Raw genomic sequence first — 25,101 nt, forward strand, 5'->3', positions numbered from 1 at the left:
GGCCTTGTTACATCAACCAAAACAGCATCGCTGTGGTGGTTCTGCAAGCGGCTGAAAGCAAGGGGAAACTACATCCGTAATTTTTCTCGAGGGCATGTAGCTTTACTGTATGGTTAAAGTGTTAAACGATCATGGAGTCCTCTTGTGTAAAATATTCCGGAGGTAAAATAATCCCCCCCCCCCCCCCCCTGAATCCTGAATACAGGGCTATAGATACAAAATCAAATAGCGGTAATGCAGGAGTAGGTTTCATAATTAATATAAAAATACGAACGCGGATAAGCTACTACGAAAACCATAGTGAACGCAGGCAAGATAGACACGAACCCCACGCTTACCACAGTAGTACAAGTTTATATCCCAACTAGCTATGCAGACGATGAAAGGATTGACGAAATGTATGATACGATGAAAGAAATCATTCAGATAGTTAAGAGAGACGAAAATTTAATAGTGATGGGAGACTGGAATTCGGTGTTAGGAATAGAAATAGAAGGAAACGTAGTAGGTGAATATGGACTGGGGGTAAGGAATGAAAGAGAGGAAGCCGCCTTGTAGAATTTTGCACAGAGCATAATTTAATCATCGCTAACACTTGGTTTAAGAATCATGAAAGAAGGTTGTATACGTGGAAGAGACCTGGAGACACCGGAAGGTTTCAGATGTATTATATAATGTTAAGACAGAGATTTAAGAGCCAGATTTTAAATTGTAGGCCATTTCCACGGACGGATGTGGATTCTGATCACAATATGTTGGTTATGAACTGTAGATTAAAACTGAATAAACTACAAAAATGTAGGAGATGGGACCTGGACAAACAGAAAGAACCAGAGGTTGTAGCCGTGCGGTTAAAGGCGCTTCAGTCTGGAACCGCGTGACCGCTACGGTTGCAGGTTCGAATCCTGCTTCGGGCATGGATGTGTGTGATGTCCTTAGGTTAGTTAGGTTTTATTAGTTCTAAGTTCTAGGCGACTGATGACCTCAGCAGTTGAGTCGCATAGTGCTCAGAGCCATTTGAACCAGCCAGAGGTTGTAGAGAGTTTCAGAGGCAGCGTTAGTGAACGATTGACAAGAACAGGGAAAAGGAAGAGAGTGGCAGAAGAATGTGTAGGTTTGATAGATGAAATAGTGAAGGCAACAGAGGATCAAATGTGTAAAAGACGGGGGCTAGTAGAAATCCTTGCTTAACACAAGATATATTGAATTTCATTGATGAAACGAGAAAATATAAAAATGCAGCAAATGAAGCAGGCGAAAAGGAATACAAAAGTCTCAAGAATGAGATCGACAAGAAGTGCAAAATGGCTAAACAGGGATGGCTGGAGGACAAATGTAAGGATGTAGAAACATATATCACTAGGGATAAGATAGATGCCTTTGGAGAAAAGGGAGATACCTGTATGCATATCAGGAACTGACATGGAAAACCAGTCCTAAGCAAAGAAGTTAAAGCGGATAGGTGGAAGGAGTATATAGTGGGTCTATACAAGGGCCATGTACTCGAGGGCAATGTTATGGAAATAGAAGAGGACGTAGATGAAGATGAGATGGGAGATATGATACTGCGGGAAGAATTTGACAGAGCACTGGAAGATCTAAGTCGAAATAAATCCCCGGGAGTAAACGGCATTCCGTTAGAACTACTGATAGCCTTGGGAGAGCCAGCCATAACAAAACTCTTTCATCTGGTGGGCAAGATGTTGAGACAGGAGAAATGTCCTCACACATCAATAAGAATATAATAATTCCAATTCCAAAGAAAGCAGTTGTTGACGGGTGTGAAAATTACCAAACTATCAGTTTGATAAGTCACGGCTGCAAAATACTAATACGAATTCTTCACAGACGAATGGAACGACCGTTAGAAGCCGACGTCGGGGAAGATCAATGTAGGAACATGCGAGGCAACACTGACCCAACGACTTATCTTAGAAGATAGGCCTAGGAAAGGTAAACCTACGTTTAAAGCATTTGTACGCTTAGAGAAAGCGCTTGACAATGTTGACTGGAATACACTCTTTAAATTCTAGAGGTGACACGGAGCGAAAGGCTCTTTACAATTCTGTATATTGAGCAAGCAGTAAAGAAAGCAAAAGAAAAATATGGAGTATGAATTAAAATACAGAAAGAAGAAATAAAGACCTTGAGGTTTGCCGATGACATTGTAATTCTGTTAGAGACAGCAAAGGACTTGGATAAACAGTTGAACGGAATGGACAGTGTCTTGAAAGGAAGATATAAGGTGAACATCAACGAAATTAAATCGAGGACAATGGAATGTAGTCGAATTAAATCAGGTGCTGCTGAGGGAATTAGATTAGGAAATGACACACTTAAAGTAGTAGATGAGTTTTGCTACTTGGGCACCAAAATAACTCATGATGGTCGAAGTAGAGAGGATATAAAATGTAGACTGGTGATGGCAAGGAAAGCGTTTCTGAAGAAGAGAAATTTGTTAACATCGCGTATAGATTTAAGGCTTAGGAACTCTTTTCTGAAAGTATTTGTATGGAGTGTAGCCATGTATGGAAGTGAAACACGGACGATAAACAGTGTAGACCAGAAGAGAATAGAAACTTTTGAAATGTGGTGCTACAGAAGAATGCTGAAGATTGATGGGTGATCACGTAACTAATGATGAAGTACTGAATAGAACTGGGGAGAAGACGAATTCGTGGCACAACTTGACTAGAAGGAGGGGTCGGTTGATAGGACACGTTCTGAGGCATCAAGGGATCACCAATTAATTAAATTAGTATTGGAGGGAAGCGTGCAGCATAAAAATCGTAGAGGGAGACCAAGAGATGAATGCACTAAGCCGATCCAGAAGGATGTAGGGTCCGGTAATTACTGGGAGAGAAGAGGCTTGCACGGAATAGAGTAGCATGGAGGACTGCATCAAACCAGTATCTGGACTGAAGATCACAGCAACAACAATGATGACGGGTATGAAGAATTAGATCACAATGTTTTTATTCCAGTTAAGCTTGCATAATGTCCGTCTTGGAAAAACGGTTTCTGCACTTGGGTAAACTGCGGAAGTCTTTGAAAAACATCAGTGCGGCACTCCTCCACACTCATGGTTTTATCGAATTTAAGGTTATCACCATTCTTAAACTATTTTGTTGATAAAAGAATAATCATGTCAGCATAATGTTCAATGCGTTCATATATTTTCACTTCAAGGCTAAGCTGAGATAGCGATTTTAGAAGTGAAGTTACTCGAAATAAATGTTGTACTTCAATGAGTGAAACGTGGGCTTCCTAAGAGAAAATATGATTTTACAGTTTGAAATGTCGATTCTGACGAAAAATATTGTTTTCAGCTTTAGTGGGAGCATACCACACAAATATTTCTTCCTGATGTCTTGTGCTCAGCTTTCAGACGATATCTTTAAGATCTGTTGACTGTATGCAGAAATCAACTTCGTGTATGTATACGAAGACAGTACTGTGTTAACGAGAAGACGCGGAAGACGTCTGCTGCACTTTTTGCCGAAAGATGTGGAAATTCCATTTTTTAGTACATAATCTTTAGCAATTTAGACTGGTGCACCTGAGATATTAGCTATTTGTTGAAAATAAAGAATTATTTATCTAAATTAATTACATCTCTTACGTTGCTTCTTTCTCGCTTCAAGTTTGTGATGAAGTAACCTGACATTGATACTACAAAAGCATAATCACGCTTGAAATATTGCCAATGTATAGAATACAGAAGCTTTTAAAAACTGATTTGATCTGAGAAACTATAAATGTAACGTTTTTCTTGCACGCTCTTTGTGTGCTGTGTCTTCGAACGAACTGGTCAATAGCTGTCACAATGCATGCTATCGAATGTTGCTTCAATAGTAACATTGTTCCTATGTATTTGCAGGTAGCGTTAGCAGCACTGTCGGAACTGCATTACAATGCAGATATATTCTTACGTGCGATGATATTCCCTTGCCATTAAACCGTATTGAACCACGCCGGTAGACTGAGGACCTTTACATTCTTTAGCAGCTCTCGAAGCTCTTCGTTCATTCTGAGACAATCGAATTCAGTCGCTAAAGCAGTGAATACTGTATGTATAATTTAGAATAAAATTTCAATTTTCTTAAATATCGGCACTGATTCTGTTCATGAGTAATCCAGTAACATAGTGTAACTTGAGATACGTACATTTTGATGCTTACGGGTTGTTATTACTTTTCTCTCCGTGCTCTGAGTCTGGAAGTCCTTCTAGGTGTGTGGTTACGGGCCCTAAATGCAGATACAATTAAAAGAATGAATAAGTTACAGGTGTCCAGAAAGACAATAATAGTGTGTTGCCTGTTTTGTGTCCCGGAATAAGATAGATTAGCAGTTCCAATGGGGCTGTTGTGTGGTAATGGCTCTCATTCCATTGTCTTACTGTTATAAAAAGCACGTAACTTATTGATGGCATGGAGATGAAACATGAATACTGTGCTACAGAGATGGCTACAAACTGTCTAAATTGTACTGCCCTCATATTATTGTGTTAGTCTTAATGGGTCAGTTCTTCGATGTAGTTTTTTATCGGAATAGTTCTACAAAAAACAGTAGGTCACTATCGTGAACGATAACTTGTCAGTGACCACCACTTCGATGTAGTTTTTTATCGGAATAGTTCTACAAAAAACAGTAGGTCACTATCGTGAACGATAACTTGTCAGTGACCACCACATTTCACAATACAGACTAAAGTTTTGTGGTATTGAAAACACGACCAAGGTTCAAAGGTTTGTTATCAAGACACACGCACTGTCTCCGCTTAATTGTAAATTATCGAGCAAAGGCTGTTGCTCCCATAGAATGGCTAATCAAGAAATGGAAAAACTTTCTCTCAGCCAGTGATTGCCAAACAATAAATAATAATAGTCATCAAAACAAGAAATATATTTGGAAACGTTGAGTTAGGCATTATGGTCACAAACAAAGTATGTTGACCGAAGACTTCAGGTGTAATCACCCTCGTGCTTCGCAAATAGGGCTGTGGAGCGGACTGCGTTTCAATGCGCCCTGTTGCCCTTATGTGGGAAACTGCCTACAAAATGTGGAAGAAATATCATGAGGATGCATATCGCAGTGGAAGCCACAGCATTAATGACACACAATGCATATCCACAGGACATGTGCCCTGTATTTGAAAAATTGTCACGATGATCTCTACATTGGCAAAAGATCCGGATTAGTTCCCCATTCGGATCTCTGGGAGAGGACACTCGAGGAGGAAGTAACCACACATTGAAAAACAGCGGAAGGGTAACATTCTACGAGTCGGAGAGTGAAATTCCCGAAGTTTGTACGTGGTAGGGAAGCTAGAAAATCTGAAAAGAGAAACGAAATGGTTAAGTGTATATGTAGTGGGCATCAGTGAAGTGAAGTAGGAAGGAGAAAAGTTGTTCTGGCCAGACGAGTATAGTGTAATAACAGCAACACCAGAACAAGGTATAAAGAGATTATGATTTGTTATGATCACAGAGGTAGCGTAGGCAGTGAATTATTGCAGATATTTCTGTGATGGAATTGTTCTTATCAGAACCAACAGTAAACCATGACCAACATAAACAGTTCAGCTATGGATGCCAACATTGCAAGCAGAAGATGAAGACATAGAGAAAGTATATGAGGATATTGAACGGGTAATTCAGTGTGTAAAGGGAGATGAAAATCTAATAAGCATGGGGGACTGGAATAATAGCTGGAGACCCTCAAGATCACCTTGCAGACTTTTATTTAAGAAACTAGGGATATTCACAGTACCTTCACAATACATATATTCACTTATGATATTCCAATTAAAAAATAACAGCAAAGTGTATAGCTACAACACTAGAAGAAAGGATAATCTTCACTATTGCGGGTTAAATATGAGTTTGTCACAGAAAGGGATGAAGTATGCCGCCACAAAGACCTTTGGTCATTTACCAAATAGCATTAAAAGTCTGACAGATATCCAACCAGCATTTAAAAAACAAATTATTAAAAGAATTTCTTAATGACAACTTTTTATAGTCAATAGATAAATTTGTAGACATGAGGCAGTAACTGTAAAAAAGATATGTATATAATTTATGTTAAACTGACACGTCCCACTTCATTACGAATGTTGTATTCATGACCTATGGACCAAGTAGTAATGTAGCGTTCTATACACTCCTTTGCTGCACCTGTACGAAGAAGAGGCTCTGCATTATATTTTGGTTAAGCACTTTGATTTTTAATTGGAATTTGTGTATTTTCAGTAGGTCGTGTTCTACAGTTTACAGATAGTTATCGAAAATCATGTTGTACCACCATCAGCTGCTGTAGAGAGTCTTGCTATCAATTTCGACTAACACAAATCGTCATTAGACCAAAGACTGAAGAACTTGTTGTGTCTGACGACGATTCGCGATAGTAGCAACAACAGAGGTTATTCATAACAGATTATGGTGGTACAATATGATTTTGAATAATTTGTTTGAGTCACTTAATCAGTTTAGGAAAAAAAAACACGTAGGTAGTGTCCGACGAGGAGTTGCAAGTGAGATCACATGTCCCTTACATTTACTGGAGTTATAGCATCCCTGTATGTGCAAAATGCTTGTGGAATTCACACACGTGCAGCTTTCTCCACTCGTGCAGAGGTAAAGCCGTTTGTTTCCGTCGCGAAAGTACATATTTCACATAAACTAATTTGATGTAAATAAATTATTTTTGAGCCATTAAATACTCAGTGGAGTTCTGTCGTTAGAATTAGAACGATCTCCCTTCTGAAGGTTTCGAATCTGTTCTGCGAACAAGGCTATGACCGAAGGCCTCGTCCGACCAACAAAGGTTACGTTGCAAACTGGAGAAAAGTGTTCCTTTTTTTAAATGTTGCCATTCTCCTAACATTTGAGACATACTTCGTAGTACGAAATATCAGTGTAGATGACGGTTCGCACGTTAGTCCGTCGTTTAATATACGTTTCCGGACCAAGCTTCCAACCTCTTGCTTCATCACTCATTCAACCCCTGTTACTTCCTTCCAGTACTAATCTAACACCTGTTGTAACATCGAAGAGAGGGAGAAGGAGCGAAAACAAGTTCTCAAGCTGTAGCTGAGAAACATCACTACGAATCACACTTATCGTATTATACTGCTTAAGAGAATCTCCATTTGAATTTAGTACTTGTGCGTGTATGGACGACCGTGTCATATATTACAGAACTACCAACGATTCGGCTGCTATTGCACGGGATCAAGCTGATTACTGCTGACTTGTTGTTGCTGCTTTATATTTATGGTATGGCTCGAATGTGGCGCAAACCCCAAGAAGCTATGGACGCAAGTTGTCAACAGGCCACTGTGAAAGCTGGTGGTGGCTCCATGATGGTGTGTGCTGTGTTTACATGGAATGTACTGAGTCCTCTGGTGCTGCAACTGTCCCTATCGTTTACTGTCAATGGTTATGTTCGGCTACTTGGAGACTATTTTCAGCCATCCACGGACTTCATGTTTTCAAACAACGATGACATTTTTGTGGATTACAATAGGCCACGTCACCGTGCCGCAATTGTTCGCGACAAGTTTGAAGAAAATTCTGGACAGTTCGAGAGAATGACGTGGCCATCCAGATCGTCTGACATGAATCGCCTCGGACATAATCGAGAGCTACGTTCGTGCACAAAATCCTGCACCGGTAACACTTGCACAACTGTGGACGACTGAAGAGGCAGCATGGCTCATTATTTCTGCAGGGGACTTCCAACGAGTTGTTGAGCTCGTATCACGTCGAGTTGCTGCACTACACTGTGCAAAGGGAGGTCAGACACGACTTTAGGAGGTATCCCATTGCTTTTATGACTTCAGTGTAATATGTAGGATGGCAAGACGCGCAGCCATTTTCAAGTAATAATTATAAAGCCGCCACGACAAGCCAGAAAAGTCATCCTGATGAAGGCTGTCTGGAATAACAGCCAAAATTGATAGTAGTTTTCTTTTTAAATATGCTGCAGTCACGCACCGCGTGGACTCCAGCCGCGAGGGCCTACGCTCCTATAAAGTCCTCATCATTGCTGCCGGTGTGTGGATACTTGCCGTGGAGTACTTGACGGAGCCTTCGTTCCACCCGCCGACGCCGAGCAGCGGCGCGACGCCCTGGTCGGCGAGCGCAGTGAATTTCTTGTAGTTGCCCTTGCCGAAGTTCTCCTCCAGGTCGTTGTAGGGGTCGAGCGACTTGATGCTGTTGGTCGTCTCGTCGAGGCCAGCGAAGGCGTAGACCACCTGCGTGCAGAGCGTGGTGTCGATGTCGGCCACCTCCACGTTGGCTGGGCCCGCGCGGTACGTCGCCCACGAGCCCCAGTAGCACGACACGCTCGCTGTTGGAAAGAGACACAGGCCGGGCCACGGCCGGTTAATACGACTGTCTTCGATCCGGCCTCGCAGCGCTTGTTATGCGGCAGGTCAAGGTCGCGTCAGCAGGGTCGAGGTGTCGAGGAAAGACGATAGGGTAGCTGGAGGTTAAAAAAAATTGGCCGATTGTGAGTAGGGTTCGAGGACTGATGGTCCCGTACCTACTTAATTATGAGCGTGTCCATTTACCTTGCTTGCCCAAAACAACTTTTTTCTGAAGCACTGTATGTAAAATTGTTTCAATCAACTTTTTTAAGATCATTGGGTAGTTCTTGAACACGGTATATGTTTCATGTATCCCACAGACGTAGGAGATACAGGGTAGAGGCTAAGTTTTTTAAATAGACATTTTATTCAAGAATGCACTTGCCCTCTCCAACAGCTATTCGAGAATGTATTATTTTTATGAATAAAACGTAGATGTGCAAACGATAAAGAGTACACAGTTTAAGGAGAAACAAAGCAGTTTACTACCTTGAGCGTACAAATTACGTACCCATTGTAGTGCTGTAGTAGAGGTGTGAGTTTTGTTTATGATTTCCGACCCATGTAAACAGACGCACTCATCTCTCCTGCAATGTAGTCGGCATCTTAAAAACTTAGCAACTGCATGGTGATAGCGCGCATTGTGAAAACAGTTTTTGTTGTTTAAAGGTGTATAATGTACAAGCATGACGATAAAGCAGAAAACGTACGTCGACATGAATAAATTTTGTAATTGCATTTTTGTGTTCAGTACTGTTAGAGAACATTGTGATTATTTCTTTCTTCTATCCTACTGTGCTTAACTGTCCTATGATTTACTGTAGGCGGGCGAAATTTTGTTCAGGCATAACTACTGTACAGCAGACGATTTCCCGATAAGCTGTCGCCTTCTCGGTGGATGTTTGGTCGACTTGTTTCTCGCCAATGTGAAACGGGAAATTTAAACGCAAGGTCTCGAAATCGTCAGCTGCTGAGGTCGCTGTGTTCGCTGCCGAAGCCGTGAATCCTAAGTCAGCACACGACGAATTCAACATGAAGTTGGTGTCTCGAAAACAAACGCACATCGCATTCTGCAACGCATAAATTCCATCCTTACCATGTTCATTTATATCAAAATCTTCATGGGAATGACTTCAACAATAGGGTTCAGTTTTTGAGTGGGTTCAGCGACAACTTCTGACTAATTTTATTTTCTTCTCAGATGTTCTTTTTACCGACGAGGTGCCATTCTCCAACAAAGGAATTGTCAATATGATAAATATGCAGTATTGATCCATCAATAATCCACGATGGCTACGACAGGTAGGCATCAACGTCCATGGAACGTTAATGTTCGGTGCGGAGTTATTGGAGATACCACTATCGGACCTTTCTTTGTAAATGGCAACCAAAATGGTAGACAATATGCCCGATTTTTAAGACACACACTTCCTGTTCTCTTGGACGCCTTACCTCCGAATGAAAGGATAGTCATGTGGTATCAGCATGATGTGTCCCTGCCCCTAACGCCTTACAAGCACGACAAAATCTGGACCGTAAATACCCAGGTAGGTCGACCGAACGCGTTGGGCTAGCTATTTTGGCCTGCCCGATCTCCGGATCTTACACTGTTGGACTTTTTTCTGTGGGTAGCTGTCAAGGATGCTGTCTACCAAACCGTTCGATCAACACCGGAGAACATGCAGTAACGCATTATTGATGCTTTTACACACATCACAGAGGAAGTTGTAGCATGATGTAGTACGTCCTTCATCCGCAGAGTGACCCTATGTATGAAAGCCAGTGGTCGTTATTTTGCTCATGTGATGTAAATGATCTGTTTTCCATGCAGTGGTAGTACCACAGGAAAAGATACTACAAAGGGCCATTTTACTTCTGCATTGTCGTAAGTACTGTAATAAGTACTGTAATAAGATACTACACAATAAGATCCAATTACTATGCGTTGTAGTACTGTTGTATTCAATGTTTACTGAAAATTTGTAAAAGTTTCAAATGTGTCTTGAAGAGGTCAAATGGTTTAGTTAATAAAATCCATTGAAGGGATATTTAAAGTAGAGAAGACACGTATTATTTATCATTTCCATAGCTACTACTTTCGGATAAAATTGTACAGTGTCATATATTTTTCAATAACTCTTGGAGAGAGTGTGTGTAATCTTGAATGAAATGTACATGGTTGCATTCAAAAAATTTAACGTCTACCCTGTATCTCCTACATCTACGGAGATACATAAAACGTATACCCTCAGCAAGAACTACCCAATGATGTCAAAAAACTTTGGTTGAAGCAATTTTTCATTTAACGTATCAGAAAAAGTTGTTTTGGGTGAGCAAGATAAACAGTTCAAAAATGGTTCAAATGGCTCTGAGCACTATGGTACTTAACATCTGTGGTCATCAGTCCCCTAGAACTTAGAACTACTTAAACCTAACTAACCTAAGGACATCACACACATCCATGCCCGAGGCAGTATTCGAACCTGCGACCGTAGCGGTCACGCGGTTCCAGACTGAAGCACCTAGAACCGCACGGCCACACCGGCCGGCCAAGATAAACGGAACACCTTATGTATCCATACATTTATTGATATCGAAATTGGCAAAATATTGATCCCGGGAATTCCAAGACCGTATCAAAATCTCTACATTAGTTTCTCAACGTAGCCTGGACATGCAAAAAGAAACGATCAAGGGACTGCAGTTTAGAGAGAGAGAGAGAGAGAGAGAGAGAGAGAGAGAGAGAGAAGATATAATAAAACACTTTTCATTTAGTTACTAAAACATGATTGCAACTTACATTTCATGTTAACGTACAGTAATATTCGTCAATTATATTTTGAAGAGTGATGAATGCAAATGGAAGAAGGATATTATCTGTGTAATACAGTTACAGTTTAATCCTTTCAGACGCTCTGGCTACAATTGCTACATAATCTTTTAATGTGTCTTAACTGCAACAGAAATACACTGAAGCACCAAAGAAACTGGTATGGGCAAGCGTATTCAAATACACATACATGCAAACAGACAGAATACGGCGTTGTGGTCGGCAACGCTTATATAAGACAACAAGTGTCTGTCGCATTTGGTAGATCGGTTACTGCTGATACAGTAGCAGGCTATCATGATTTCAGTGAGTCTAAACGTGGAGTTATAGTCGGCGCACGAGCGTTGGGACACAGCATCTCCCAGGTAGCGATGAAGTGGGAATTTTCCCGTACGACCATTTCACGGGGGTACCGTGAATATCAGGAACCCGGTAAAACAACAAATCCCCGACATCGCTGCGGCCGTAAGAAGATCCTTCAAGAACGGGACCAACGACGACCGAAGAGAATTGTTAACGTGACAGAAGTGCAACCCTTCCACAAAATGCTGGGCCATCAATAAGTGTCAGCGTGCCAACCACACAACAAACATCATCGATATGAGCTTTCGGAGCCGGAGGCCCACTCATGTATCCTTGATGGCTACACGACGCAAAACTTTGCGCCTCACATGGGCCAGTCAACACCGACATTGGACTGTTGATGATTGGAAACATGTTGCCTGGTCGGAAGAGTCTCGTTTCAAATTGTATCGAGCGGATGAGCATGTACGGGTATGGAGACAACCTCATGAATCCATGGACCCTGGATTTCAGCAGAGGACTGTTCGAGCTGGTGGAGGCTCTGTAATGGTGTGTGGCGTGGGCAGTTGGAGTGATGTGGGACACCTGATACGATTAGATACGACTCTGACAGGTGACACGTACGTAAGCATCCAGTCAGATCACCTGCATCCATTCATGTCCATTGTGCATTCCGACGGATTTGGACAATTCCAGCAGGACAATGACACACCCCACAAGCCCAGAATTGCTGTAGAGTGGCTCCAGGAGCACTCTTCTGAGTTTAAACACTTAAGCTGGCCCTCAAACTCCCAGACATGAACATGACTGAGCATATCTGGGATGCCTTGCAACGTGCTTTTCAGAAGAGATCTGCACCCCGTCGTAATCTTAGGGATTTATGGACAGCCCTGCAGGATTCATGGTGTCAGTTCCCTCCAGCACTACTTCAGACATTAGACGAGTCCATACTACGTCGTGTTGCGCCACTGTCGCATTTCTCGAGGGGGCCATACACAATATTAGGCATGTATACCAGTTTCTTTGGCTCTTCAGTGTATTTTTATATATTAATGACATCATAAGGGTGGCTGAAGGCGTTTCATTTCCTTACATAAGTGAACGGCCGCGGTCCCCCAGACCTCCAATCACAAGGACGAACATAAAAAATGAATTTATTGTTGTTATTTTGCGTGAAAGTTTTAAATGATCAGTTTCTTTATTAAAACAGTGAATATATCAAAATTACAAAATTTTAAACATGGCTGAGGCAGCAACTGTTGACAATCTTCACGGTAAATGATAACAGCCAAGCAGTTGAAGGATAAAGATTTATTGAAATCCTTGACCACAGTTTCGGTATATCTAAATATACCTTCATCAGAAGCAAAAATACACTAAAATCGCATCCTGCAGTGGAGATACATAAAAAAATCGAATGGATAATTATGCTGTACAGATGGAGGTGATATTTTAATATGAACTACTGACGACGCCTTTGGCACGACTGTTTTATGTATCTCCACTGCAGGATGTGATTTTAGTGCATTTTTGCTTCTGATGAAGGTATATTTAGATATACCGAAACCGTGGCTAAGGATTTCAATAAATCTTTATCCTGCAACTGTTTGGCTGTTATCATTTACCGTGAATATCAAAATTAGTTATTTTGGTGCATAAAAAGAAACCAAGTGTAAAAAGTATAAGTTTGAAAACGGGTACATATTTTGGTATAAATGTGGCGCCTAAAATCATTGAAAAATCACCTAAGAGCATTACACCGCAAAGAAAAAGTTCAGACGCGAAAGGGTTAAAAAGTTTCAGATTTCTTACTTTACTTGTACTGTGAAACCTTGCTTCTTGCCGAATTTCACGATTCTATCACAACAGGAAGTACTCTATACGTTTTGGTGAGTGATTTGCCGACGATCAGATAGGTGACATAAATGGCCGTATCTTTCAATTGAAATGACTTACAATCTTAAAATTTTTACACAGCCAAGAAACCATAGATTTCTGAACGTGTGGTGTCTACGCACTCATGAGAAAAAAGGTTCTTAATTGTCGGATAGTCGGACAAACATTCGGACAGCAAAGCGATTTTATTAGGGTTCCATTTTAGAGACTGAGGCACTGAAACCTACAAAGCAACTCCTCTCATGAGAGAAAGAAGATACTGGACGTCGCCAGAGGATATCATGCGGCGTAGCTACTGTACTGGCATCTCACTGCGTCTGCATACGGAGGAAAGTACTGCTGTATCTCGGGGTTGCGGTTTGGTGCAATGTAAACAAACTGTTGTGAAATACAGAACGAACCCGAAATGTTTCACAAAAAGTAGTTGATCAAGGTTGTTAGCTGGATGTTGATGTGGCGAGTACTTGTCTCTAAGGATTTAGAGTACCGTAAATGTGGCGAGTAGAAACAATGTGATGAATAGCAACGAAACTTCCAAAAGAGTTCCATGCTATCGTGTCGAACGACAAATGGGAATAGCATTCGAAGACTTGCAGTTCTGCATCATAAAGTTTTTGTTAATTTTTAAAGTATTCTTTAATCCAATTTCTCTTCCGGGTAAATGAAAACTTAGGGTTACGTTTTCGGGAATTTGTGGGAAGAATAAAAACAGCGTTTCTTCGGAAGAAGACCACAATTTTTAAGAAAACAAAGAGCCATCTGGCACTGTTCTCAATTCGAGAGGTTATGCTGTGATTAAAGCGTGTGGACTGCATGGATGCAAAATTTTTGTTTGGAAGACAAAGGTTAGATTGGTGGTGTTTTTTTTTTTTTTTTTTTTTTTTTTTAAGAAATCCTTTATCAGATCATGGCACCTTAACCACATCTGTTTACGTAACTACCGTAAACTTTTGCTAATTGACAATGACTTGCAGCTGATATGTTTTCTTTAAAAGCAAAAACCTTATAACAATTCGCACTTCAATCGTCACCCATGCATCTGTCAACAGTTCCATCATAAAACTGTATTTCGAAGCTCAGTGGGACAGCTGTATGAAAACTTTGATCGTCTCTTCTATGCAGATACGGAGTTTAATTCACGCGGAATATTTATACATTCTCAAGTGTTCTTGTTAACTTACTCACTGAGTCACCTTCGTATATGTCCTTCCAGAAACAGAGAACAAGTGCGTCGCTTCAGAACTTGAGTTATACAGAGTCATATATTTTTAAAAATCTCCGATACATTTACGTTACTCAACGGTAGACTTATTAACATGGAAAATTTACTTAATTTATAGAAGTAAAACGTCACAGTGTTAACATAAGAAGTGCTAATGAGAAGTCTGTATGAAGTGTCGTACAGCAGTATGTGGAAGGAATGGACAGAGTTTTCTCCAAGTCAGTTAGAATAAGAAGAGAAATTTTATGGAAATAAAACAGTTGACCAAGTAAAGTGATCAAAATTTGAAAGTGTACAGAGTGAAACAGAACATAGATAATCATTGTTAGTTGATTAAATAACTAGGAATTACTAAAATTAGGAATTACATTTTGTATATCGTCCTACGCACGGCACAAGAACAGTCGCGTACCAGAAGCCATGAAAAGATTACCGTGAAAATTTCTCAGAACAATGTGAAGATAATATCTCTCTGCAGCATCAAAAGTGAAAAATAAAGGAAAAGAAGTGTATTGTGCTGACTAAACGAAACACATTTTTGATTTTGTTTCACAAACTCTGTTGTTACTGCAAGACCTAGATTACGAGTTATAAGACGATTTTCTAGTACATAACTGATACCAAAGATGAGACTCAAGCAAAGATAAACATGTTTCGTTTAGTTAATCCGATATACAGCGTTTTACCAAGAACCCACAGTTGAATCAGCTACAAATATATGTTAATCATGGTGTATGTCAGCGCAGAAACGTATCGCCCCCGCTTTTTCTTGAAAGCTGAAGTGGAAATTTAAGACCATGGTAAGTGTGCAATAGTAAGAGACACTAAGGGCTAAGCTAAAACATGATATAACATTCGTTGCTAAAATCAATGAAAGTTAGAGATTTTTGAGAAGAAAATGCACAACATAGAAAAAAATTTAGATTGTGGGTGAAAGTGATGAGAAGTTATAGATGAATGAGAGATGGACCAAGTAAACAGCAGAAGTGTGGAAGATGTTTTAATAGAAGAAGTGGAAAAATATGTTACCTATAATATAAGTTTGCACAAGCTGGGCATAGCAAGAAAATATCAGATACCGTTTGGTGCAAGAGAGAACGGTTTTTAACATAATATCAAATATTAGCATGCAATAGAGAAATAACTGTATAGAAGTGAAATTGTGAGACTGGGAAGACCGCAGAAGATAATGAAGCATTTGATAAGGACTGCAACCGAATTACTCAAACAATTAAATGGAGATATAGACAATTAATCTCTACGAGATTGGCTCATAAAATAAGCAAGTCCGAATTGGGTCACGGGCCCCGTTAGTGCGAACATTCGCGCAAAGTACAGTGACGGAAAAGAAATCGCAACACCAAAAAATAATTAATGTAGAAGAATGAAATTTCGGGAATACATTTGTCTAGGTAACATATATATACGCGATTAACACTGCAACACCACGGGTTAATATAAGCGCGAGATAAGCCAGTGCAAATGTGAAATGCTCGTTCATAAATAAGCAGTTCAACGGGCAGAATGTTGAATGCAAGCGTGCAAACGTACATTCATTGTGTTGTACAGGTGTCGTATGTCATTTTGTGGGATGAAGTTCCATGCCTGTTGCACTTGGTTGGTCAGTACAGGGACGGTTAATGCTGTTTGTGGATGACGCTGGAGTTGTTGTCCGATTGGAGACAGGTCTGGTGATCTAGCAGGCCAAAGTAACATGCCGATAGTCTGTAGAGCCCGTTCGCTTACAACAGCGGTATGTGGATGAGCGTTATCCTATTAGAAAACATCCCCTGGAATGCTATTCATGAATGGCAGCACAGCAGGTCGAATCATCAGACTGACGTACAAATTTGCAGTCAGAGTGCGTGGGATGAACACGAGAGTGCTCATACTGCCGTGCGAAATCGCAACCCCGGACCATAACTCCACGTGTAGATCCAGTGTGTCTTGCACGCAGTCAGGTTGGTTATAGGCCTTCAACTGGCCTCCATATAAACAACACACGACCTTCACCAGACCGAGGCAGAACCAACTTCCATCAGAAAACATAACAGGTCTCCACCCTACCCTCTAATGACCTTTAGCTTAGCACCACTTAAGTCGCAAATGGCGGCTGTTTGTTTGTTTGTGATTTACACGGTTCTGGGCTTCTGGCTCGGAACTGTCCTTGATAACCAATGTGTCAAGAGTTCGTTACGTCACTGTGGTGTCAACTGCTGCTCAAATTTCAGCTTCGGACGCAGTACCATGCTCCAGAACCATATGCCAAACGCGATGGTATTCCCTCTAGATAGTGCAACGTGATCGTCGAGGGTTGGTGTTCTTCTGAACGAAAATTCTCTTGGCCATCGCTCCAGCAGCCATGTACAGTGGCTACATTCCTGCCAAGTGTTTCTCCAATATCACAGAAGGAACATCCTGCTTCTAGCAGCCCTATTACGCGACCCCGTTCAAACTCGGTGAGATATTGATAATGGCGTCTTTATCGCGTTAAAGGCACTCTTGCCTAACCAACTCACAATGTCCAATGTCAATTTGACGCAAACCTGATTTGTGTCCTCATAGTAGCGCCAGTAGCGCCACTGTTATGCGACTGGCACGCAACTGGAATATAGATCATCTTTCAAATGTAGAAAAATGCATATCAACTTTCGTTTATGCCACACAACTCATTCATGGTATTCTTTTCCTTCAGCGTATTCGTTTATGGATAGTAATGTGCAGTATGAACCAGTTAATTTTTATTTCTTATACTGAAGATTGGAAGAACAGATTGAGAGTACACATGTCATGTAGACACACATTTATGGAAGATATTACAGTGATACATATTCCTTGTGAATAAGATCGTACTGTAATGCTGTCTATAAATAGTCGTGCGCCGAATCAATATGACGACCAACAAACAGTCAAGCAAAAAGACCGGGCAACTAACAAACTTACAAAGTCTGTGGGAAGTTTTGCTACAGGAAGGGGAAAATTAGTGGGTGATGTGGAGACACTCAGGAATAGCAGTAGAGGTGATAAAATGTAGGAGCAGTTAAGGTCTGGACAGGCAATACAGATGATTACTTAGGATATGGGGTGTTGTAAATGACCAGAAGTGAATAAAGTTAGATAAACTGCATAAAAAATCAGTACAATATGGAAGACTTACTGGCCGAGGCTGTCGCCGTCAGCCCCAGAAGCAGGAGAGCGGCAACCGAACTCCACATGGTAATGGCGAGGTCTGATGTTGGCTTTGCAGTTACCACGCTGGTACCAGTTCGGACCGACGTTTTATACTTTTTCTTCTGAGCGTCCGATAATCCAGTGTTATCAGGCTGCTGTCTGTCTAAATTACAAGTGTACACCAGAAGATCTTATCAGCAGATCCGTAAGTAGTGAATGCTCTTCAAGGGATTGACTAATGGTGGCTCTTACGTGAGATTAAAACTGATACAGATTTTCACGGAAAAATGCTGACGTTACCAGTTCCTGGTAGTAATGTTATTTAGGGAAATAACTGCGTCTAATGCGAAACTTCGTTCATATTTTTGTTTGCAAGCCTGAAGCAAATAAACTCTTCAGTTAAATGCTGCAGTTAGCGCTGGTTTTACGTCAGAAATAGAGAGAAAACAGAAAAGGAGAATGAAAATAAAGAAAGAAAAATATTTTCTCAAACAATAATTAAACTCAAAATTAGTCCCATTCTCAGGAAACAAACTTTAGGGATAGATGTAGGAATTCCGTATTGCTGTTGATATTCGGGGCCACCTTCTTGTTGTATTGGTTTATCTTTGTCTTCTTCCCACCTGTTATGAAGGTTATTGGGCGTTTGCGGATGACCGTGATGAATTCATTATCTTATATTAACGATTTTTAGGAGAAGAGCATCTCTATGCAACTGAATAAAGGCAACATTTGTTTTCCCAGGCACATTTCGTCTCAGTTTATTGAGACATCATCAGTAGCCTGAAATGCGTATATATTCTCATTTGTATTCATCGCTTTCGACTTACATATTCTGTTATTATACACGCAAGATACAAACAGTTATATTACTTAAGAGCCGGCCGCGGTGGCCGAGCGGTTCTAGGCGCTTCAGTCTGGAACCGTGCGACTGCTACGGTCGCAGGTACGAATCCTACCTCGCGCGTGGATGTGTGTGATGTCCTTAGGTTAGTTAGGTATAAGTACTTCTAAGTTCTAGGAGACTGATGACCTCCGATGTTAAGTCCCATAGTGCTCAGAGCCATCTGAACATTACTTAAGTGTGTGCCTATATTTCATGCAAGTACTCTCGCTGTAGTACTGGTGAACCTTTTTTTCTACCTGTAGCACTAAAAATACATTTCAGCGCTCAAAGTACACTCACTCTGTTGCACCACCTTAACCTGTTTAGTGTGACGAAGTGTTGTTAACTGTGAAATGTATTTTCTAACTTCTATTGTCAGAATGATAAATGACAAACCAAATACACTGACGCAGAACAAATCGCAACACCAAAAATAGTTAATGTACAGTAATAAAATTTCGGAATCATATTAAGTGAGTAACATTACAAACCACAGGTTAACGTAAGCACGAGATAAGCAACTGCAAATGGGAAATGCTGGTACATCAGTGACCGGTGTAGTCACCAGAGTGCTGAATGCAATCATGGAGACAGGCATGCACTGTGTTGTACGGGTGCCGGATGTCAGTTTGTGGGATGGATTCCATACCTGTTGCACTTGGTCGGTTAATACGGGGACAGTTAATGCTGTCTGTGAATGACACTGGAATTGTCGTCCGATAATATCCTATACGTACTCGACTGGAGACAAATCTGGTGATCAAGGAGGTCAAAGGCAATAAAGCGGTACGTGGACGAGCGTTATCCTGTTGGAAAGCACACCCTGGACTGCTGCTCGTGAATGCCTGCAAAGCATATCGAGTCATTTGGCAGACGCACAGATTTCCAGTTAGGGTGCGTGGGATAACCGCGGAGGAGCTCCTGCTGTCCTACGAAATCTCACCCTGGATCGTAACTGCAGGTGTAGGTCCAGCGAGTCTAACACGCAGACAGATTGGTTGAATGCCCTCAACTGGCCTCCTAATCAACACACTGCCATCACTGGGACCGTTAATGAGCTCTCGCGTGACTCCAATAACGTCGCAAACGGTGGTTGTTTGGAGTCAGTGGAACGCACGCTAGAGGGCGTCTGGTTCAGAGATGTCTTTGAGGTAACCGAGCTGTAACAGTTCGTTGTGTCACTGTGATATCAACTGTTGCTCAGATCGATGCTACAAATGCAGTACGATGCGCCAGAGCCATCCACCGAACACGATTATTTTCCCTCTCGGTAGCGTCACGTGGCCGTGAGACCACCACTGCCAGCAATCATGGCTACATTCCTGCCGAGTGTTGCTGCAGCATCGTAGAAGGAACATCCAGTTTCTCGTAGCCGTATTGCAAGACCACGTTCAAACTCAGTGAGGTGTTGGTAATGGCGTCTTTATCACCGTAAAACCATTCTTGACCGACATCAACTCTCTACGTCCAATCTCACGTTCACGACCGTTACAGCGAGTATTTAACGCAAATTTGCATTTGCATAGGGGCGCTACTAGCGCCACTCTGATGATAATCATGCAAATTTGAGTAGACACCATTTTTTTCAGATGTAGAAACACACCTGCTAACTTTCGTTTATGTCGCACAACTCCTTCTAGGTGCTGTGGTTTTTTCTGGTATGTATAAACAACGGCTCACTGCTGCACCTAGCCCAAGAAATGTCACACACACACACTTTGGACTACAGGCATCACGTTATCTACGCGATAATTTCGACTGAGTTTAATGATTTACATTTAGTGACTTCTGAATGTATTGATTTCGTGTTGGGACTACAGAGACGGATCATATACTATAGTAAGGGCTATAGCCATAGACCCAGAAAGTGTCAAAAAAGCGAGAGAATATATTAACTACAGGAGAATGATAAATGAACGCCCCGAAACTAAGACCTTACTTACGTTGAGGTTTAATTGAATGTCATGCACTGCATACGATCGTATTCGCAGGTTGATCCACATCTCTTGGTCTATTGGCTGCCGTCGCTGCATCTCGATCGATGATCCAAGGTTCGATTCCCGTCCGGGTCGGAGATTTTCTTCGCTCAGGGAATGGATGTTTGTGTTGTCATAATCATTTCATCTCATTTTCATCTCAAAGGTCGTAAGTCACCTACGTGGCGTCAAAGAGAAAGACTTGCACCAGGCGGCCAAACAGCTCCAGACAGATTATCTCAGCCACTAGCGCCATACGACCATTTACGTCGCAAGGTGGTACATACAAACAGATTGTCTTGAACAATGATGTCAGTAGCTTATATAGCCTGCTCCACTAATGAAGCTCAGAGACGACCCCAGAGGTTTCGTGCGTCACCTAGGGAGTTTTAGCGTGCTTTGCAACTTCCATAATGCCAAGGAACGTAGGTGGTAGTGCAGGTCGGGCACAGCTCTGCCCCTTCATGCCGCACGTATAGGCTCTGCGGAACAGACCTGATGATTATGCTAGGGTGAGGAGCTGACGAATGTCTTTGAGAGCGAGCGACGAACATTGCCATAATCGGGTCCTTAATATTTTATTTAATTAGGGTTTTAAATTACTAAGACTCATAAATTACAATATTTTCTCGAGCAATGACTTAGATAGAGAATCATAGTGGGAAGCTGTTTCCACTTCGGGAGAGGTAGCGCAGCGAATACGATACCTCGCTGCTTACGATGCTTACAGCAAGTCCGTCGTGTGGGGGGCAGCACGTTACGTGAGGAGACGTCTTGCACGCTGATAGGTAAATCGAGGAGAAGCACCAGACAGCTATACTTTCAATTAAAATATTAACAACAAGCCGGCCGCGGTGGTCGTGCGGTTCTAGGCGCTCCAGTCCGGAGCCGCGCTGCTGCTACGGTCGTAGGTTCGAATCCTGCCTCGGGCATGGATGTGTGTGATGTCCTTAGGTTAGTTAGGTTTAATTAGTTCTAAGTTCTAGGGGACTGATGACCACAGCAGTTGAGTCCCATAGTGCTCAGAGCCATTTGAACCATTTTTTTATTAACAACAATAACTCGTTTTTAGGTAGAAGAAGTCAGGAGTACTAATAGCTATAAGGAGGCGTAACGGCAAATCCTTAACTATGAGATGATGATCATGATGATGACAATTTCAGAAGAAACCCATGAGTCACCGGTCATAATTGTGACATTATCACAGTACAATAAACTTCGAGTTTTGGTAAATATATGACGGAGATAATGTCACTCCAGTGTTTACGGAACAGAATGGTGCTGAACATTAGATTTTGTAGAGTATCGAGTCAGTCAGTCAGCTCTTAGACCTAATCCTGCAGATACTTCGCCTACGCCATAATCTAAATATTTTCTGTTTTTGGTTTAATTGTGTTCGTTAGAATGAGAAGTGTATTTCTGTGAAGTTCATGGTTTAGAATCAACCCACGACCATGGAATTCCCTTTTTTCAGCAATTAACAGTGACTTCACTCAATCCTATTAGAAGCCACGCATCAGTTTATCACTGCCGACTGCGAGTCGAGTAACTATTTCTGGTCGCGTAGTCGCCACGGCACAGATTAGGACCAACGGTGTACCCAGATTTTCAACCACAAGCGCCAGGATCCGCGTCTTCGAAGCTGAGCTGTGAGCTAGGTGCCCCGCAGTGCGCTAGAATTCCAAAATGGCCAGAACTGAAAACAAAGGAAATTCCTAGTTAGGAAATTTGATCTGGTTGGTTGGTTACTGCAGGATGTCTGTGTTTGAACAGATGTCTCTAATTTATTGTTTGAGCATATTTTAACAATAGTCTTTGATTAACTTTCTTTCTGGAAAATTAGTGCAAGATACATAAACCACAATGGAAAGCGAAACATGAGTTATGTTTTCCTCAACATGTCGTATTTCGAATTGTGCTTATTTATACAGCTGTACTATTTTCTTCGTAAAACAAATATAAAATTTAACTGCTGGTCAGTGTTCGGGTAATAAACTACATTTCAAATCGCGTCTGCAGCGTATAGTCATTAAAATTTTGAGTAAGTTGATTATATGGTCCGTATTTATACACATAGCGCATTAATCGACATTTGCTGCATAATAATGCGACCACGAACGTATTTTGTTATACATAACTTATGAATAATAGAGTAAATAAATTCGAAAAACAAAGTAAAAAGTCGATAAAACACAAATCATACAAATGTTGTTGCTATGGTCTTTAGTCCGAACACTGGTTTCATGCAATTTTTAAAGGCACATTTGCAGCATTGGCATGGATATATTGCAAAAACGTAGATATAAGTCCAGAATATAAATAAATAAATACTTAAGATATTAATTAGTATAAGAGGTTGTGTTGATTGTGGCGTGCGACCCCTGAAACATTAGAATAATTACGCAGTTCAGTTGTCTTTAAAGAAGACGGCACCTTTTTAGTTCTTGAAGCCGTTGAGAGGAACGCATATCTGCCATCGCTGCAGATAATTATTTGGCACACCGCCACTATTTTATTTTATTGAGACGCATCCTCACTGGGCGTACTCATAGTTACACACAGCAACAGAATTAATGTAAGTGTCTATGTAAGTTAGTATACTTTTTGTGAATACAGTGATATTATTTAATCTTGTGTTTCATTGATGCTGCAAGCTTTTGTTCCAATTAAACGGCGTCTTGGCATGGCTAAAGGTTCCGTGTTACAAATATTATCAGTAGTCCAGCCCGAACCAAAACTTCGGAATTATTCTAAGAAGCCCGACAAAGAAATATTTTAAGAAAAGTCACTCACGGTCAAACTTACAATGGACGGACCTTACGCAAAAAGCCATTGTCAAGCTCACAAAGTTCGTATTAACATACTCTGATCACATATTACTATCATTACCTATTATCATTTGTCTGTTCTCTGATATTCTCAAACCAGACCGCATAAACATGATAAATGAAAAGCTCTCCAAGCTAGTCTATCCAGTGGAAGCCTCTTAATATCCGCATAACTATCGCAACGTATATTCATTTGAACCTGCTCCAGGTATTCACACCTCGGTCTCTCTTAAATTTTTAGCCCCCACATTTCCTTCTATTACCAAACAGACAGTTTCATGATGTTTCAAGGTGCGTCCTTTCTTTTAACTAACCTTTTATCTAACCTTCCTTTTATCTAAGCTGCGTCATAAATTTATTTTCTCCCCGATTCGATTAAGTACCTTAGAAGTCACTGGTAGATTTACAATATGTCACTGGGAAGCGGAAAAATTTTTATTTCCCTTTCATGAATTTCAATTCTCTTCCCAAATTTCTCCATGGTTTCCCTCACAGGTTGCTCAGTGAAGAGATTCAATAACGTCAGGCATACGCTACAATTACGTCTCACTTCCTTCTCAACTCTGGTTTCCCTTTCATGATCTTCAACTCTTATACCTGCAGGCCGGTTTCTTTCCAAGTTGTAAATAGCCTATATTTTGTATCTGTTGTCTTAAAAACGTCGAAGAATGTCGGTCAGTTAACACTGAAAAAAGCTTTCTCTACATCTGCAAATACTATAAAAAGTAGGTCTGCCTTTCTTGACACTATCTCCTGAGATCACTCATAGGGTCAGTATTGCTTCGCTTGACGCTACAGTTTTCAGGAATAAAAATTGCTCTTCCCCAAAGTCGGCTGCAAATTCTTCTGTAAATAATTACCAATATTTTGCAACTATGACATTAAACTGACGGTTCGGTAGCATTTAAACCCTTAAACCCATCAGCTTTATTTGGATTTGAAATTATTACATTCTTCTTGAAGTCTGAGGATATTTCGCCTTTCTCTTACGTCTTGCACACCAGGTGGAATAATTTTGTCATATCTGGCTTTCCAAGGATATCAGCTGTCTCGTCTAGTCCAGGTGGCTCGCTGTGCCTTACGTCTTTTAGTGCTGTCTCAAACTCTCATCTCCATCTACTCCCTCTTCTCTTTGTATGACATTGCCTTCAAGGTCATTTTCCATGTGTAGCCCCTCCATGTATTCCTTCCACCTTTCAGCTTTCCCTTCTTTGTTTGGAACTGGTTTTCATTCCGAGCTCTTGATATTCATACAGCTGCTTATCTTTTCGCCAAATATCTCTTTAATTTTCCTACAGCCGGTTTTTTCTTCTCCATAGCAATAGTTGCTTCTATAGACTTGCAGTTGTCCTCTAGCCATTCCTGCTAGACCATTTTGTACCTTCTGTCAATCTCATTTTTAGACATCTCTATTCTCTTTTGCCTGCTTCATTTGCTAAATTTTAATATTTTTTCCTTTCATAAATTAATATGTGATGTGATATCCAAGGATTTCTACTAGACTTTGTCATTTTACATACTTGGTTTTCTGCTGCCTTCGCTATTTCATCTTTCAAAGCTTCTACTGCATTCCTTTCTTCTGTTTCTCTTCTAGTGCATTCCTTTCTCCTGTTTC

General features: G+C 41.0%; 1 protein-coding gene across 1 annotated transcript in view; it reads right to left on the bottom strand.

Annotated features, from left to right (window-relative positions):
* Positions 1-25,101, bottom strand: part of LOC124585841 (chitotriosidase-1-like) — a 102,260-nt gene that overhangs the window by 45,809 nt on the left and 31,350 nt on the right. The window contains exons 2-3 of the mRNA XM_047131406.1: positions 17,783-17,959; positions 8,075-8,355 (exon numbers count right to left, since the gene is read on the bottom strand). Of these exons, the coding sequence (XP_046987362.1) occupies positions 8,075-8,355; positions 17,783-17,959 (458 nt within the window). The remainder of the gene's footprint in view (positions 1-8,074; positions 8,356-17,782; positions 17,960-25,101) is intronic.

The sequence above is a fragment of the Schistocerca americana genome, chromosome 1 (assembly GCF_021461395.2).
Source record: "Schistocerca americana isolate TAMUIC-IGC-003095 chromosome 1, iqSchAmer2.1, whole genome shotgun sequence".
NCBI classification, from domain to species: domain Eukaryota; kingdom Metazoa; phylum Arthropoda; class Insecta; order Orthoptera; family Acrididae; genus Schistocerca; species Schistocerca americana.